This window comes from Betta splendens, chromosome 16 (genome assembly GCF_900634795.4).
Source record: "Betta splendens chromosome 16, fBetSpl5.4, whole genome shotgun sequence".
Taxonomy (NCBI): domain Eukaryota; kingdom Metazoa; phylum Chordata; class Actinopteri; order Anabantiformes; family Osphronemidae; genus Betta; species Betta splendens.
The window spans coordinates 7,291,469-7,308,957 of NC_040896.2; the positions used below are offsets into that span (position 1 = coordinate 7,291,469).

The 17,489-nt window shown below is 51.5% G+C and overlaps 4 protein-coding genes across 7 annotated transcripts; all 4 read right to left on the reverse strand.

Moving 5' to 3' along the window:
• Positions 1–125: 125 nt before the first annotated feature.
• zp3d.2 (zona pellucida glycoprotein 3d tandem duplicate 2) lies at positions 126–2,362 on the reverse strand. 2 transcript variants are annotated; one of them, XM_029129764.3, is made up of 8 exons: positions 1,760–2,362; positions 1,521–1,636; positions 1,331–1,434; positions 1,085–1,259; positions 896–1,001; positions 728–813; positions 580–653; positions 126–460 (listed from the first exon to the last, which is right to left on the reverse strand). In XM_029129764.3, the coding sequence occupies exons 1-8, from the start codon at positions 2,264–2,266 to the stop codon at positions 144–146; spliced, it is 1,485 nt and encodes a 494-aa protein (XP_028985597.1). In that variant the 5' UTR covers positions 2,267–2,362; the 3' UTR covers positions 126–143. The 2 variants fall into 2 exon arrangements, with proteins under 2 accessions (XP_028985597.1, XP_028985596.1); XM_029129763.3 differs by having other exon boundaries at positions 728–816; positions 1,760–2,360.
• Positions 2,363–3,269: 907 nt separating this feature from the next.
• ccdc105 (coiled-coil domain containing 105) lies at positions 3,270–6,244 on the reverse strand. 2 transcript variants are annotated; one of them, XM_055503301.1, is made up of 9 exons: positions 5,657–6,244; positions 5,485–5,589; positions 5,329–5,454; positions 5,156–5,260; positions 4,927–5,062; positions 4,561–4,727; positions 4,382–4,477; positions 3,816–3,929; positions 3,270–3,725 (listed from the first exon to the last, which is right to left on the reverse strand). In XM_055503301.1, exons 1-9 carry the CDS (start codon positions 5,942–5,944, stop codon positions 3,486–3,488), a joined length of 1,377 nt encoding a protein of 458 aa, XP_055359276.1. In that variant the 5' UTR covers positions 5,945–6,244; the 3' UTR covers positions 3,270–3,485. The 2 variants fall into 2 exon arrangements, with proteins under 2 accessions (XP_055359276.1, XP_028986369.1); XM_029130536.3 differs by having other exon boundaries at positions 5,329–5,589.
• Positions 6,245–6,416: 172 nt separating this feature from the next.
• On the reverse strand, positions 6,417–13,223 carry si:ch73-95l15.5 (uncharacterized). Of its 2 annotated transcripts, XM_029130096.3 has the most exons (11): positions 13,065–13,223; positions 12,248–12,432; positions 10,804–11,786; positions 10,581–10,727; positions 9,844–9,915; positions 9,085–9,189; positions 8,541–8,690; positions 8,307–8,468; positions 7,394–7,519; positions 7,124–7,315; positions 6,417–7,015 (listed from the first exon to the last, which is right to left on the reverse strand). In XM_029130096.3, exons 2-11 carry the CDS (start codon positions 12,411–12,413, stop codon positions 6,911–6,913), a joined length of 2,208 nt encoding a protein of 735 aa, XP_028985929.1. In that variant the 5' UTR covers positions 12,414–12,432; positions 13,065–13,223; the 3' UTR covers positions 6,417–6,910. The 2 variants fall into 2 exon arrangements, with proteins under 2 accessions (XP_028985929.1, XP_055359274.1); XM_055503299.1 differs by lacking the exons at positions 12,248–12,432; positions 13,065–13,223 and having other exon boundaries at positions 10,804–12,178.
• A 519-nt stretch (positions 13,224–13,742) lies between these two features.
• Positions 13,743–17,311, reverse strand: LOC114843499 (lysosomal thioesterase PPT2-like). The gene is made up of 8 exons (XM_029130097.3): positions 16,925–17,311; positions 16,306–16,459; positions 15,624–15,719; positions 15,373–15,477; positions 15,210–15,293; positions 15,051–15,135; positions 14,719–14,773; positions 13,743–14,649 (listed from the first exon to the last, which is right to left on the reverse strand). Exons 1-8 carry the CDS (start codon positions 17,072–17,074, stop codon positions 14,506–14,508), a joined length of 873 nt encoding a protein of 290 aa, XP_028985930.1. The 5' UTR covers positions 17,075–17,311; the 3' UTR covers positions 13,743–14,505.
• Between the last annotated feature and the right edge of the window lie 178 nt (positions 17,312–17,489).

Consider the following 17,489-nt stretch of genomic DNA (forward strand, 5'->3'; position numbering starts at 1 on the left):
GCGGTTCACTGATAAACAGCTCCACAGGGTTTTGAGCAGTTGTCAACGTGCATGTGAGTCAAAAGAACGGGTTCTGACCCAAACGCCTGGAGTTTTTCTGCTTCTAAAAGTAATGAAACCGCCCGGACTGAACAGTTTTAACTTTATTCATCAAAAATAAAGATTTCTTCAAATATTCTGATGGGTTGTGTGACGGGCTCCTCCTCCACGACAGCAGAGCCCTTCACCTGCATGTCGCCGTCTTTCCGCCGCCACTTCACTCGTCTGTCTCTGAAGTCCCAGTGTCTCTCCGCCTCCATCTTACCTGGAGTCGCTGCCGAGGCTTCAGGCGGCGGCGGCGGCGGCGGCGCCCACCGCGGCGTCGGGTCCCGTCCAGCCGCTGCGGTGGGAACGATCTTTGTCCTCACGCTTTCTGTGGGTTTCTCCACTGTCCACGCTTTGCTGCTGATTATTTCAGTCACTAAAAAAAATGATTACATCAGGACATTGTGATGACGGTGTTTCTGGCACAGAAGGCAAAGCGCACTCACTGAGGATAGGAAACCCAGGGTAGAAGCCTCTGGGTCCATCAGAACCCACCTGCAGATCCACGCGAGCTGCAGCTGGTGTCACAGCAGGTGCAAACAGAGTCTGGTCCGGACAATTCAACCCATCTGCAAAAATACAGCGATGAAGACCTGATGGAGATTCTCCCCATGCATTTATCAGTTTCATGAAGGACAGGTACCTTCCTGCATCTGCGTCGTAGTTGCAGGACTTCGCTGTAGGTGAGGGAGCAGAACCGCCCACAGACATGGTGCAGTGCATGTAGAGCTGCTATGTAGAACAGGAGGAGGCAGGTTTAGCCTCAGGTAATGGTTTTCATCAACGACAGTGACCTCCTCCTTCTTCTCACCTTGCCGGTCATGCCCTTGAACACGAAGGCATCCACGGTGAACCTCACACCATTGTTTTTGTATGGGATGAACCTGGACCGACCCTCCTTGCTTTCAACCATGCAGCTTTAGTAAAAGAGGAAGAGCAGGTTTTAAAATACAGGCGTGTTGATGATGTGGCGGTTCGGTCAAAGTGAGATGATAATCACCCAAAGTTTGTCACGACTGGAAAGCGAGGCTTGGAAGCGTGCGACTGAGCGGGGGTGGCGAAACACGAGTGCACGTACAGCCTTTCCCCTCGGGACAAGGACGAAGCCTCGGCTTCAAAGTACATGGGTTCCCCGAGCACGAACTCAGCAGACGGAGAGAGACGCTCCCACCGAGCTGAACGAAGAACACACTCAAGTTGTCATAAATGCGCTGCTCGAAGTGGACGATGACTCAGTAGCTTTTACCGTTTCGTGGCGTCAGAATGAAGTTGGCCTGATTCTTCATCATCTTAAAGATCTTCCGCATCCGCACCTCAGGCGTGTAGCCAATCTTGTAGGAGTATTGGTACCTGAACAGATAAATACATTGTAAAACTACATGCAAATATTTGTGTTATGAGGTTAATGGGGTTGTGTGCATTGACTTGTGGCTCACCTGTTATAATAACACGCAACAGGAAGCGTGAAGGGCACCGTTCGTCTGATCAGTCCTTGGGGCCTTGGTGGGTTGTACTCAAGTGCGTTTGAATAGGTCACTTGATTATTAACAATCTGCAAAAATCCAGTAAACGATGAGTCTTCAGTCAAATCAAAGAAATCTAGAAAAGGAGACTTTCAATCTTCCAACAATGTGAACTTTAAAAGTCCCTTTGTTCGTTCGCTTTTGCAGCTCACCGTGCGTTTGGTTCCACACATGCCCACGTCATACTCAAAGTAGACGTGATCCGCGGTGGATCTACTGGGCCGGCACGTTCCCAGTTTGAGCTGCGCGTGCGTGTCTGCGCCCAGAACGCTCCTCGACACCTGCACGTGCATCTTATCCAGTTTGCAGACAGTGCTCACGGCCTGCGCAGGCGCGCCAGGCGCGCGGGTGGTTTGTCGCCGAACCGGGCGCAGGACTTCCCGCATGGACTCCGGTAAAGGCTCGTGCCCGGTGCCTCTGGATGGAGAGAAGTGCTCCTTCGCCACCAGCGGCAGCCTGGAATCCACAAAGACCGGCAGGCGGAGGAATGGAGGCGGAAGGGTTCGGGGTTCTCTCCTGGAGATGCTCCTCGTCCACCGCGTGGTTTGGTTTGAAGACTCCGACACCTGCGCTGCCACTTCAGCTAAAACCAGCGTGTGCAGCAGGAGAAGCCGCAACAGACGCGCGAGCACCGCAACTCTCGGTGAAACAGGGGACATGTTTAAGGTTATGGCCAAAAATTCAACCTAGACATCACTGGGAGGTGTTCCTCAGGTGCAGGCAAATTAAAAAACACCTGCTGCTGCCGGGTTGGACTGACGAGAAGGCGAGCCAATCAGAGCGCAGCGTCCCTCCACAATAAAATACCGTCTGTCCCGCCCACCCGGATGTACGGAAATAGATCAGGACTGAGTAAAGTAAGTTTTATTTTATTCTTTTCTTTTCATTTAGAATCTCAAACGGAACCTTCGTTAAAACTTACAATTGAATTAAATACAAATGTAAAAGTAATAATAATAATATTTATTTATTTACTTAACTCATTTTATTAGTTATTTCCGGATGATTCCAGATGATCATTTCTAATGTGTTTCTCTCTGGACCCCTGTCAACACAACAACTGTCCAACAGACTAAGTAGGAAATGGGCAGTGTGACGGTGCAGTGGTGAGAAGCAGGCGCTGGGGCCGCTTCATTGCAGGCGTGTGTTGCAGCAGTGGTTGGTGAAGCTGAAGTTCAGTCCCTGGGCATGTTTCTCTTTGACTCCACACAGAGACGACGGCATGCAGCTTTTCTTAACAGCACCACACGAAAGCCTCCTGAGAGCGCGTCACCAAACATCGGTTTGAGTTGCACACACAAAACAAACCACACGACGTCGTCACTGTGCAAGTCAAAGCCTCTCTCACTTCTCGTGCTCACTTTTAATTCATTTAAGACATTAGCTGCGGCAGGGTCAAACTGGGACATTAAATTAAATCATGTGACCTGAAGTCCCATGACTGCGTGAGTGAGGAGCTGTCACAGATTCTGTCTTTATGGGAAAATGTCACGTTTATTTTAAGTGTTTTTGCTTCAGAGAACCAGCAGTTTGGGGTTTGATACACAGCCATACAGTGAAAATACAGGCTCCTAAAAAGCAGTATCCTTATATACATGTTAAAAACACCATAAACTAATGGGTTAGACACAAGATCAAGAACAATCAGGACAGATGCCGAGCTGGTTTTAATGGTTTAATAAGTACAGTTTTGGGAACAGAATTAGGAAAACTAGAACTACTAACAACTGTGTTAAAAACAACCCCAAGTCTGAAGTACTAAGAAAACACTGCAAACTGCACTAACAGACTGTAGGAGACAAGAGGAGCAGGAGGAAACAGGTAATAAACAGACTGGTCCCCTTTTACTAACAGGCGCTTGTTGCACGGGCTTCTCCATCACTGACACGCTCCCGTCACCTCGGTGCCCCCTGCAGCGCTCCTGGGCGCCCCCTGCTGGAGGAGCGCGGGCACTGCGCGGACGTCCACGCGCCGGCGCCTCATGCGGACGACGCCTGCGTCCACCTGAGCGGCTGCGTTCTTGCCACGCAGGTCGTTTTGCAGCTGCAGGCACGTGAGCTGCAGCCTCTCCAGCTCCCCCTCCGAGGACTCGAGGCGCCGCCTGAGCATCGCGCTGCCCTGCAGGGCACACAGCACCATGTTCAGCTTCTCCCTCATGAGTAGAAAACATTCCCGTCAGGGCACATGTTTGACAGCGATGCCGGGGACCTGGATGAGCAGCGCCGCCTCCGGGAGCTGCGTCCCCGGGTGTCGCTGGTAGACGTGCACCAGAGGCCTGTTGAGCTTCTCCCTGGACAGAACGTCACCACTGTGCTCTGGACCCTGTCCACGCAGTATCACAAGGAACCTCAGGCTGAGCGCACACACACACACACACACGCACGTACGCACACACGCACACACACACGCACACACACACACACACGTACGCACACACGCACACACACACGTACGCACACATGCATGCACACACACACGCACACACACGTACGCACACACGCACACACACGTACGCACACACGCATGCACACACACGCACACACACACATTCTTGTACTTACATCAAAGTGAGGAACTCCATTGACATAATGCCTTCCCTAGCCCCCTACTGTAACCATCACAACTAAAGGCAGACGTCTCACCTTTGCTCTAAAACACAATTCTAACCTCAGCCCTAAAATCACATCTTAACCCTCAAACAGGCCTTCAAAGAAGTGAGGACTGGCCAAAATGTCCTAACTTTGATGCAAGTACAAATACACACACACACTGACCTGGGCTCTGCCATAACTGTGGCGGATGCAGTTAATTTCCCTCTGCTTGCGAAACATGGCCTGTCTGGTGGCTGCCGTCACCAAAGCCAGATTTTGCTACCAACGGAGACAGAGTCATCAAACAGAGTGTCTCCATGCGGTGCGGTGCGGGACGGTCGACCCCCTGCGGAGTCACCCACCTGCAGAGCGACGGTCTCTGCGACCTTCTTCACCAGCCCGTCGTTCACAGCCCGATGGGCTGCTTTCTGCCTGGCGATGGCGCTGCTGAGCAGCCGCCTGGCGCCGTCCCTCAGCTGCTGCGACTGAGCGACGGCCGAAGTGGACGAGTCCAGAACCTGTTGACACTCTACCAGAGCACAGGGTGAGGTTTCCTCTACAATAACCCCTCCCCCCGAAGCGGACTCCCCTGTTCGCAGGCGTGCTCGTGTGTGTGTGTGTGTGTGTGTGTGTGTGTGTGTGTGTGTGTGTGTGTGTGTGTGTGTGTGTGTGTGTGTGTGTGTGTGTGTGTGTGTGGCTTCCATCCGACACAGGGGTGACTGTCTCACCTGGGGTGAAGGCGCTGGTCGGGTCCGTTTTAGGGAGGTTCTGAGCCGCAGCGGAGCCGCTGTGGGGCAGCAGCTCCAGGACGCGAGCCCGCTCACCGGCGCAGTCCCGCAGCCGCCTGCTGCTCTCACCCAGCGCCTGCGGGACAGGAGCATTAACCACGCAGCGCCTGCGGGACAGGAGCATTAACGCTGAGCACCCACGCAGGAGAGCCCCGCGGCGGGACGTCACCTGTAGCTGCGTCAGCGTGCTCCTCAGCGCTCCCTCCAGATCCAGTTTCAGCTCCGTCAGCTCCCGTCTCTCACACAGCAGCAGGTAATCGGCACCGTCCCGCTCCTGCCACAGAGCAGTGATCAGTGATCGTGTCTCCGGTGCGTCTCCCGGCCGCTCCGGCGCTAACCGACCGTCTCCGCAGTGTTGGGCCTCCGGGTCCTGTCCTCCGAGCTCCTCCTGTTGACCGCCAGCTCGGTGCTGATGCTGCGCAGCATCTTCTCCAGGTGCCCCCGCTCCCTGTCCAGCCGGATGCCCTCCTGGCTCACGCGCGCGGCCTGTCTGCGCAGCTGGCCCTCCACCTCCCGCACCCTCCGCATGTACTCGGTGGCCACCGCAACGCTGGCCCCGGCGCACTGCTCGCGCCAGCAGGTGGCCGGGAACGGGACGGTCCTCTGGGAGCAGCATCAATGTCAGCGGCACAGACGATACTTACGTTTGCAACGTGTGATGTCTTCTCACCACTCCTCCTGTAGTTTGGGGCCTCGAGGTTTTAACTTCACCGTTGCGGTCACGACTCCCGCATTTCTCCCCCGTGGCCTCCTCTTCTGCGGGTTCTGCGGGCCCGTCCGTGGCTCTTGCGGTGAACCCGGGCCCAGCGCTGCAGACCCGGGGTCGGCCGCTGACGCCCCGCCCGGCCCAGGTGTCCCGCACCAGGCGCTCCGCTCGCCGGATGGAACGGACCGTCCCGTCGCGCCAAGACCGAGGTCCGATGGTGACGGAGCCGAGCGGAACCGAGTGGACCTGCATTTCTATGACACGCGGCGTCTCTCTGCTCCCAAGATGAGACGAATTCCTCTGTTCTTTTCACTGGGAAGCATCGAGGGCGAAAAGTTTGTATCGGTGTTGCCATCAGCTCCATAGCAACTGCAGTCAGTGAAGTCCGAGCTGCTCGGTGATTGGACCGCGAGGACGCGACACTGCTGCGTCACTTACATCCACGGCGTTTTTCACATCCTTGTTCAAACTACTAAACTGCTTTGGTGCCATTTCTGCTTTTGGGCTCTTTCCCACAGGACGCTTGGAACAGAGGCTCATGGGTATTGTAGTCTGACAAAGTAATATTGTAAAAATTGGAAAAAGTAATATTGTAAAGATTGGAAAAAGTAATATTGTAATATAAATATGTTGCATTTTCCAGGTGGGTGTAACGTTCTCATGTTACCTAAATGATTAAAAGATATTTGAGCATATTAAATGAACCAGACTCTGTAAACTTAGATTGTTTGGACCAGTGTTTAATTGTCTTAAGTAGAAGAACATGTTCTCCTGGACCAACAGTGAAGAAAATAGCCCAAAATAAAATTAAAAAATAGGCATATAAAAGCAGAAAACTGTTTAAAATAAAACCTCTGTCCAAAATGTTCCCTCTGACGAGTGATTAAAGCTCCAATGTAAACAGAACCAGGTCAGAAGACACAAACCTGGTCAAAGCAGAAGGAAGAAGCTGGATTCAGACTGAAGATCGAAGGCGCTCCTGTCCTCAAGGACAGACCCACAAACAACATGAAACCCAATCACTGCATAAACCCTGTACATTCATTAGCAGAACCCTGGTCATTTTCAGCATCAGTACCACCAGCCTTCCTCGGCACATTCAGAACCAAATTAACATGAAATACGTGGCCGAGTTGAGGACCACAATAAATACGCTGATGAGGCCAAACGGTGGTTGTGAAAAGTGCAAGGGTTTCTCTCCACCTCCTTCGCCGTCGGTCACAGCGTGTGTTTGACGGCCGTCACGGCTTCACATTTGTTGGCCAGGTTCTGCTGCAGCTCTCTGAACAGCTGGTCTCTCTCCTCAGCATCCACCAGGATTTGCTACAGTGCAAACACAAAGGCCTGCATCAAGACTCAAGCGTTATCTCAGCGGGTGCAGAGACTGGAAGAAGCCTGTGTGGTGACGACATTAAGGTGCAGAAGCGTCACCTCTATGAGCTGCTCTCTCTTCTCCAGCCTGTGTCGAAGCTGCCTCTCCTCTCGGTCCCGGTCTTCTCTCGTGCTCTGCCAGGCTCGATCCGCCTCCTTCTTCTCCTTCTCCTTCAGCCTCAGCTCCTGCCGAGTGTCTGCGAGTTGAGTGGTCAGAGAGGAAACCGTCTGACTGTGACTCTCCTGCTGATCCTGTGGAACACAGCTTGCTTTATCTGTGCTGCTGCATCCTGCCTCCAGGTCTCGGCCGCTGACTCCTTGGTTCCTCACCTGCACCAGGTCCTGGTATTTCTGCAGAGCTGTGTGCAGTTCGGCGACTTCCTGACACAAGGTGGCGCTGGTTCCCAGTCTGTCCTTCAACAAGGCAGCGAGCTCAGCGGCGTCCTCTCCCACCCCCTGGAGACAGTCACACAAAATAAAAAAAAGTGTTTCCATGGTTACCGAAATCAGCTCATCTGAGGCCATAACAAGTAAGTGTGTGTGTGTGTGTGTGTGTATATCTGTGTGTGTGTGTGTGTGTGTATGTGTGTATATGTGTGTGTGTGTATGTGTGTATATCTGTGTGTGTGTGTGTGTGTGTGTGTATGTGTGTATATCTGTGTGTGTGTGTGTGTGTGTGTATGTGTGTATATCTGTGTGTGTGTGTGTGTGTGTGTGTGTGTGTGTGTGTGTGTGTGTGTATGTGTGTGTGTGTGTGTATGTGTGTATATCTGTGTGTGTGTGTATGTGTGTATATCTGTGTGTGTGTGTGTGTGTGTGTGTGTGTATATATGTGTGTGTGTGTGTGTGTGTGGTAGGTGTGTGCTGATGTGTGTATATTGTGGTGTATATGTGTGTGTGTATATTGTGTGGGGTGTGGTGGGTGTGTGTGGTATATATGTGTGTGTGGGTATTATATGTGGGTGTGTATGTGTGTATATCTTGTGGTGTGGTGTGGTGTGGTTGTGTGTGTGTGTGTGTATATATGTGTGTGTGTGTGTGTGTGTGTGTGTGTGTGTGTGTGTGTGTGTGTATGTGTGTGTGTGTGTATATGTGTGTGTGTGTGTGTATATGTGTGTATATATGTGTGTGTGTGTATATATGTGTGTGTGTGTATATATGTGTGTGTGTGTGTATATGTGTGTGTGTGTGTGTGTGTGTGTGTGTATGTGTGTATATATGTGTGTGTGTGTGTGTGACCTACATCCCCCTGCAGCGCGTGCACCGCCTCCTGCAGCGAGTCGATCAGCGCCTCCTTCTCCTGCCGGACGGCATCCAGGGCCCTGGTCCTCTGTCTCCACAGCTCCCTCTCCTTCACCGACTCCTTCAACAGCTGCTCCTTCTCCCCCAGAGCCGCTCGCAGGTCCTGGAGTCAGAACAACCCGTGTGAGTCCAAACTGGGCGGAGGGCGTGCGGCGTCTGACGGGTGCGACCTTACGTTCAGAACATCCTGGTTGCACTGCAGCACCGTGTGGAGCGTGTTCAGGTCTTTCTCTCGGTCTCTGGCAGCTTTCCTCAGCGCCTCGACCTCCGTCTCCAGCTCCTTCTCTCTCTGGGTCACGTCAGACCTCAGACTCTCCAAGGCGGCCTGTCGACCACAGAACACGCTGAAGGAGCCACACCATGAGCATCGCAGCGTCTTAAATGACAAACGTTCTAAAAATATAACAAGTAGAAAACACTGTATATGTGGCGATCACACGTCAACTGCGTCTTTAAAAGGACGCCCTCATAAGGTGAAGTAGCATTTTTCTATTGATCTTCGTGCACTTTATTGGCAGAAGCAATAGAGAAATAAAATGAGAAAACAGCCTTAATTATTGCACTGAGCCAGAGGAAATTACTGCCAAGCTGCTGCTGGTTCGGTTCAACTTCCTGCAGGCGTGTGATTTTAGGTCAGCAGATGACGATCAGCAGGTCGCTGCCTGTGTTAAAGAGCGAGTGGTTCAGGAAGTGTCGCCATAAGCTGTGGAAAAGCAAACCTTGTTGTCAGCGCGGACTTCCTTCAGGTTCTCCATCAGCTTGTCTGCGAGCTCCGTCCGCGCTCCCCGCTCCACACACAGTCTCCGGATCAGAGCCAAACACTCCTGGAGGAGACGAGACGAGACGGCAGCTTTATGACACACACCAGGACAGAGCTGAGCGGCTGCAAAGATCACACAGCGCTGCCATGAAGCCACTGCCACGTTATTGGACAAATACAAATAATGAGCAATCTGCTCAAATCCAAACCAGAGCTTCACGACGCCGACACAAGGAGAACCAACAGCGTTCACCTCAACACACTGCTCATACTTTTAGCCTGTTTTTGATGAAAACAAATATATATTTAAAATAAACACCACAATCGTGCACCGGTAAAAATAAAAACCCATTTTTAGCACAGCGGTTTGTGGCATTAACAGCAGGGAACTGTTGTGGATTATGTGGACTTCACTCAATAAGATCAGCAAATAAAGCTTCTCCGAGAAGCCTCAGACGCTCATTATGAAGGTAAACATGCAGCCGGGGCTCCACTGTCACACACTGTGTTAATAGCAGGTGATTAATCACTGAAGGCTTCAGATGATAAGTGTTTACAGCAGCGCTAACGTCACGGCCAGAGCTCAAGAAAACAGCAGCAACGTGTAAAACAAACAACGTGAACCGCGTTGTGGTGCCGCTTTAAAGGCAAACAACACTCCGGTGACCTTTGACCCGGAGGCCGAGCCAGCGGAGGCTCCCACTCTGCTGTGTCTCACCTGGATCAGACGCTCCCGGCTGCGCAGGGAGTGACCGAGGCTCTGCAGCACGGAGCCGGCGTCCTGGAGCAGCTGAGGAGAGGAAGGAAACAAACGCAAGCTTCAGACTGGTCTCTGATACGGTCAACAGAGCGTCCTGCTCTCAGCAGGAGGTCGAGACGCGTCAGAACGATTACAGCCACTTATTGATCCTGATCTCCAGACGAAAACAACAAAAACAATCAATCAGCGTGCACGCACGCACGCACACACACACACACACAAAACACACACAAAACACACACACACACACACAAAACACACACAAAACACACACACACACACACACACACACACACACACACACACACACGATATCCTGTGTCGTGAGGCGACTGAGCCCAGGGCAAACTCCGCTGGTCGGAGGACATTCCTGAGCGTTTTTCTCCACCTGTACATGAGCAGACACACCCTCACACGCAGCCCTGCGCCAACACTCGCTCCCTCCTCCTCCTGATGCTGCTGAATGCAGCTTATGAGAACGCAGCTGGAGCTGCTCGGTAATAAACCTGCTGATCGCGTGCAAACATTCAGACCTCAGCTGGTGCAAAAGCCTGTTTGAGTCCAACAGCCAATTACATCCACTCTATTTTTAGCTACTACTATTATTACCACTGTTATTTAACTGCCAGTTTCTGTGACTGGTCTTACTTTAATGCACAGCCCTGTCTCTAAGTGGAGGAAGTGTGAGTTCTTACTGGGGCCCAGTCCTCGGAGCCGTTGACCTCACTGGAGCCGCCCCCCCCGCGGCTCCGCTCGGCCTCCAGGGTCCTGATGCGGGACTCGGCCTTGTCCAGCCGTCCTCGCAGGTGTCTGACGGCAAGCGGAACCCTGCCAGCCGCGCTCTGAAATCATACGGGCCGTTAGAACGTGGCCTGAGCCGCTCCCAGAACCGTGTCCATATTTAGGTACGACACCCACCTCATGATGGAGCGGCACAAACTCATCCCTCAGTTCTGTCAGGACATCTCCATCCTCTCCGTCTGTTTCATCAGCTCCGTTCTCCAGCTCCTCGAAGGCCAAGGCCCTGTTCACTGCGGATGACGACCTTCCCACCGTTCTTCCTGACCTCCTCTCCAGAACCGGGATCTTGCTCCCTGACGGGGAGCTGACAGGCTTCCCTTCGATGGTCTTCAGCTCCTTCAGCATGAAGTGGACTCCTGGTGAGTCAAACGGGTCGTTGCCATCAAGCGAGTCCAGAGAATGAGTGGACCCGGTGCAGGAGGAGGCCTGTAGCGAGAGGCTGGACCCGGCCAGCGAGGCCGGGCCGGAGCCCACGGACGGCGCCTTGTGCCAGTGGAGCGGCATGCTCTGGGATCTGTCCCGCGACAGCGGCAGCGGGGAGAAGGGGAGGTGGCGGGGAACGCCACACACCGACTCGTAGTGGGAGTCGGACACGCACAGGTGGTCGCAGCCTTCGCAGCCTTTGCCTTTCCGGCACCTTTTGCCGGTTCTGATGAAATACGGACACGTGTCCCACTTCTCGGACCAGCACTCGTACTCCGACAGCGCCATGTTTTCCTTCAGCATCTCCCTGTAGCCCTCCTTCTCCGCCTCCCCGTCGTCCTCGCTGGCGCTGCCCCGGTTCTGGAGGCGGCCCGGCTGCCTCTGGCCGTAGTTCTGCCGCACCCACTGTCTGATCGTGTCCCGCTCCCGCGTCAGCTTCTGGAGCCGCTCGGAGGAGAGCACCCTCACCCTGGCTATCACCGAGTCGAACTTGAAGACCCGCTCCAGGGCGCTCACGCATTTGCCACAGAGGAACTCGCCCTGCTCGGCGTCCCGGGGCACGGGCTGCCCCAGGATGTGGGTCAGCACGGACAGCAGGTCCGCCGGCTTGGACGGGGAGCTGAGGGAGGACTGGGACCTGGAGAGAGAGGGAGACGAGCCCAGCGACAGCGTGCTGCCTGTGGGGAACACAGCAGTTAGTCTCAGACGGCCTGTGTCTTCATTCAGACCCACTGGTCCAGACCCACTGGACCAGACCCACTGGTCCAGACCCACTGGTCCAGGCCCACTGGTCCAGGCCCACTGGTCCAGGCCCACTGGACCAGACCCATTGGTCCAGATCCACTGGACCAGACCCACCGGTCCAGACCCACCGGTCCAGACCCACCGGTCCAGACCCACCGGACCAGACCCACCGGACCAGGCCCACCGGACCAGACCCACCGGACCAGACCCACTGGACCAGACCCACTGGACCAGACCCATTGGTCCAGACCCACCGGACCAGACCCATTGGTCCAGACCCACTGGTCCAGATCCACTGGTCCAGACCCACCGGACCAGACCCACTGGACCAGACCCACCGGTCCAGACCCACTGGACCAGACCCACTGGTCCAGACCCACCGGTCCTGACTCACCCCAGGGGCTGCTCTGAGTGGACTGGGACAGACTCCGTCCTCTCGCTCTTGGTGTCTGAACCGGATCAGGCTTCTTGTTCTGGCCCCCAAACAGCCACCGCCTCTGGTTCCCCTGAAGAGCTCCACCACATATGAGGCACAGGTCACTTCTGCCTCTGGAGGACATGGTGAACTGCAGCCCTGGTCTGTTAATTAGAACAAAACAAGGGATTTGGTTGTTAAAAGGTGCCAGGTTGTTCTCTTCTTATCCACTGGGACTATAAATAGACCAGCTCCGGTCGTTGTTGAGGCCGGAGGCTGTGGAGCCATTCTTCCACTTCAAGCTCAACTAGGTGCGGTGATCTCCTCCCTCAGCTGCTGCGTGTTTACCGCAGCTTTCCACGCGGCGGGACACGTCGACCTTCAGCCACGCCAGCACCGAGCTCGCTCACACTGGAAATGAATGGAGGCCTGTCCGTGAACCTCTCACGTCACGTTCACAGAGTTTACGAGTTAATCATTGAGCCAGTCTGAATGTCGGTGAAGGAGGAAGCGCCTGAGCGCAAATCACCGTTCGACGACTTGAACCGGATCGAACAGCGCGTGGGACTATTTGCTGCACGAGCGAAACCCCTTGAACCACTGTATTAAAACAGTAAACGACTTTTAACGTGCTTCTGAACGGAAACTCATCAAACTTTCTGCTGCCGTTTCAACGCGAAAGTGCTGCGTCCGTGACAGCGTTTCCTCGAACTGAGAGCAAATCACTGTGCGCGTTCATCCCGTCACTTCGGCTCGGGCTTCGTCTGGACACTTCAGTTGTAGCGTGACGTCTTACTTTTACGGTCCTCCGGGTTTCGCGCGCAGACGCTGCGAAGAGTCAGGAGCGAGTCTTCATTATCGTCCCGCAGCGGTCACGAAAGTTCTCTCCGCCTGAACTGAAGCGCAATCGTTACAACCCCCGGAACACGGGAGGGAGGGGGTGGCACCTTGCTGACGTCATCGGTTATACCTGTTTAGAGCCGCGCGAGCAGTAGGTGGAGTGCGATGGAATGCACAAACGCCGACGTTTGAATGAGGAACCGATCTGCAGTTGAAGTCCCGCAGAATTCAGTGCTCTGAAAACGTCTGAGTATCAGAAGACTGCATTTATTTGTACTAAAGAAGATGCACAACGTCATATATTTGTATTTACAGAACGACTGAAGTAGTAGTGTTTGGTACTAGAAATAAAGCCTGAATAAACTGCGCGGCGTGAAACGGATTGATCAGATTCCATTCGCAGCGTGAACACGTTACCTGTGAATAGGAGGAGATCATAAACAGATCGTCCTGGAGGCGTTACAGGCGTTTCAACACTCGTCAGCCACAAAGCCTGTAAAATGACAAGTACTTAGTTTGTACTGACACTATTTATCCCTGTGGGTGTGTTGCATTAATCATGTGTCTGATGTATCGGACCATAACATACTCATAGGAGCTGATCTCTTTGTGCAGAAGAAAAACAAACAGCAGCTGAACGTAAACACCGTCTTTAAAGGTTTAATAAAGAACTGATGGTCACGTTAGAGCGTCATCACATTTCATCATACGTGTAAAATCTCCTAAAACACAGTTACACCGCGTCCGTACACGTTCCGCGGGCCTCCGCTAGAGGGCAGTATTTGTACAGGTCGCTGATGCAGGCATTTTAATGTACTGTCGCCAAGAAAAACCCGCTGATGTTAAACAAAAGGAAAATACCAAGGAGCCTTTCGCACCGAAGTCATCAATCAGCAAAACAAGGAGAAGTTTCATTAATATAAAAAAAATACTCGGATTATAAAACACAAATACAAATAAAAAACGTGTAACCCCACCCCAGTGAAACAGTCAAACTCCCGGGATTTAAAGAACTGTTGTTTGAACTCACTGAGATTCTTTATGTCACATAACGATCTAGTAATTAAACCTACTGGACCAGCGTTTCTTGTCTGTGGTTACGTGATGTGACAAAATCTGCTCGCTCAGCAGGTTTATTCCCAATATTCAAAGAAAAGATCTCAACTTTGTACAAACTTTGAAAAGATCAATCTGCTTTACAGTGAAAATATCATTAATTTTCATCAAAGGAAACTGGGAGAATGTTTGACAAATAACATGTTCACGTCCCACACCTTGTAGCGGCTCGATTTAGATGATTTAAACTTTAGACCAGACGTCAGTGAAAAGAAACATAAAACATCCAACTGTGTGAGTACATGAGTGATGCTCGTCTTTGCCCTCTGACTCCTGCTGCCTCACGTGAGCCACTTCTCCATGCAGTTGACGAACACCGTGTGGTTTGAGTGCCAGTGCGTGTGCTTGACTCCGGCCTGGACGCACACGGACACGGCGCCGCGAGCGTCCAGCTCCTTCAGCCCGAACGTGTCCCTCCTGTAAAACTGTCAGAGACGGTTAAAGCTGGAGAGTCCGAGAGGACCCCAAAGGAGACGTGAGGTGCGTTCACTGACCTCCTGGTTCTTCATCTCTACCACTTGTTCGTTGCTGTCATAAAATCCAAAGTAGCTGCAGGGAAATAAGGAAACGGCCAATTCACGTAAAGGGCCAAATGGACAACACACTAATTTGTTAAATTGTGGTTAGTTCCATATGAGCCTGAAAAAGAACTTCTGCTTCTCAAACTGTTCTTTGTTTAGCTTCTAAAATATTTCTTAGCAGTTTTATTAGTCTGATGAACGACCTGCTAAACGTTTTCGGGGCTCATCTGAATAAAGCCTCAATTTGACACAGAATTGAATTAATATAAAGGATGGCTCCAGACACCCTAAAATGAGAGCTGAACCTGGACTGCCACGGTGTGATGACGCCGTCGTCCGGTCCCCCGATCAGCACCAGCTTCTTGATGCGCAGAAAGTTCTCCCTCCATTCTGTGAAACAGAAATGTCTGGTCTGATTCCGTGTTTCATGCAGCGGTGCTCAGCGTCCAGAGCCTCTGCCTCACCTTCCATGTGCCTGTGAGGGGTTTCACCATTAAGCACTGGCAGGAACCTGTTGCTGTGCAGGTACAGCGTCCTGTGGTGAGGGTCTGAGGAGAGAACGTGGGGAGAAATCCATAGGTCACCGTCATTCTAGAAACATTAGAGGCTGGAGTCCGACGTTCTCACCGTTCCAGTAGTCACAAACAGACACTTTGCTTCGACATCTGTAGCAGAACTCAAACACTATCTTCTTCATTGTGTCAGGGAAAATCCAGTTTAAGTAGTCTGTGTCTGTGGAGGAGATCAAGGAGGAACAACAGTATTGTGCAGTTTAGGATCCATCAGAAAATGATTGTGTGTTAATATTATTATTGTTATATCATCAGAAATCCCAGCGTTTCCCTGGAGGCTTTGAAGGGGAACTCGAGGCTCCTGACCTCCGTACTGTCCAGCCAGAGGCGATGACAGCGAGATGAACGTGTTCACGTTGTGGTTTGGAATCTTGGAGAGAAGTGCTCGGCAGATTAGACCGCCTTGAAAAAGGAGGGGGTCAAATACAACATAAAGAAAATAGATCTCATTAACAGTTCAATGTGATTTCAATACGAAGGGTTGGGTGATAAACAATATAATTGGTTCAAATGGATCTAACTTAAATATGGTTCTATTATAAGCTGAGCTTCCCCAAAGTGTTTCCTCTTCATGCTGAGGGTAATTCCATGTGCTTTCTGTGACTAGAAATATAGAAAAGAGTGGTTGTTGAGGTGGGACATTTAAAACCATGAAATATTTTATTGCAGGATTTAGCATGAAAAGACGTCAACCAACAGCAGCTATGTCCAGTACATAGAGCAACTCTGCAATTCATTGTCCTGAAGCCTCCCAATGTTATAGCGCATGTGTTATTTGTGTATGTGCTGCAGCTGTGGACCTACAGGAAAAGTTACCTTCATCTCACTATGCTAGAAATGTGGAAGTGAAGGTGTGCCTGGGTCTGAGTCAAATGTTTGCTTAGTGCAGCTGTCTGCGTGAGAGAACAACACAACAGCCCTTCTTCTCTGTCGAGCTATAGGGATTAGTGAGCATTCACTCTGAGCAGAGTGAGAGAGGGCGAGAGACCTTGTGAAAAGCACAGAAGATGGACCCCCTGTGGAGCCTGTTGGATGATGGGTCTGATGGCCTTTCTGAAGCCGCGGACCTGCCTCCACAGGGGCTTGACGCTCGCCATGTAGTCGTACAAATCAATCACTTTCACCACGGTGCCCGGATGCGCCTGAGATTAGAGAAATGGAGGAGAGATGATGCACGTGATGCCATGTTTGCATTTACAGTAAAATATCAGCGTTATCGTTTGACACATGCAGTCTTCCAAAACAAAACCGATGCTGAGGAATAGAAATTGAGAGGGGAACAGAGATCTTTACAAAAAGCACAGGGCGATTTCACTTCAATCGAAATCTGACTGAATTTAAATAATCTGCATTTTATTTCAGATCTTGTCAGAATGAGAATCAGAAAAGCTTTATTGCCAGGTCCTGAAGATCACACTTTACACGAGGAATTTGACTTGGTGATGCATTTTAGCATAAAAAAGTACAAAGAGTACAACACACAGCATGACACTGTAACTTGTAGAGTTGATCTGCATTTAATTTAAGATCTTGTAGAGCTTAAGTCCTAAATAACTTCATTAATGTCTCAAAGACTTGATTTCTAGACGCTTCTGACCACGTCCTACCTTGGTTATGAACGAACTGAGCGTTTCGAACTGCTTCGGTCCATCAAAAATGCCGTGGACGATGACGACAGGTCTGTAACCGACGCAAAGCTCCGCCAGCAGCAGCAGCGGCAGCAGCAGAGGTGACGCTCGGATGCGCGGAGTCTCCATGCGATGCGCTCACAGGTGAGACCTGCAGCCGAGCGCTGGGGAGGATCGATGGGTTCTAGTCAAAAACACACGAGGGCCTCCTTCCACTTCTGCGCCCGCTTCCTCGTCGTCGCTGCTGTTGTTGCTGTTTCGTTTGTGTTTTTTATATAAGTTAACATCAGTTTCCCTCGGGGGGCACGTACTGAAGCAGGAGAACACGCAGAAACCAGTTAATCCAGCCCTGATCAGAGTTGCTGATTCCTTACAATGAAAGCGAAACAGAGCATTGCTTTAGGTTGAGTCAAGAGTAGAAGATTTAGTAAGTGGAATGCAGAAAATGTCCACCTTTAATGAGCATAGTATTAAAATTGAGCAAAATAAAATTATGTATGCATGTGTTTATAAAAGTAAAAAAATAAACCATTATAATAATATT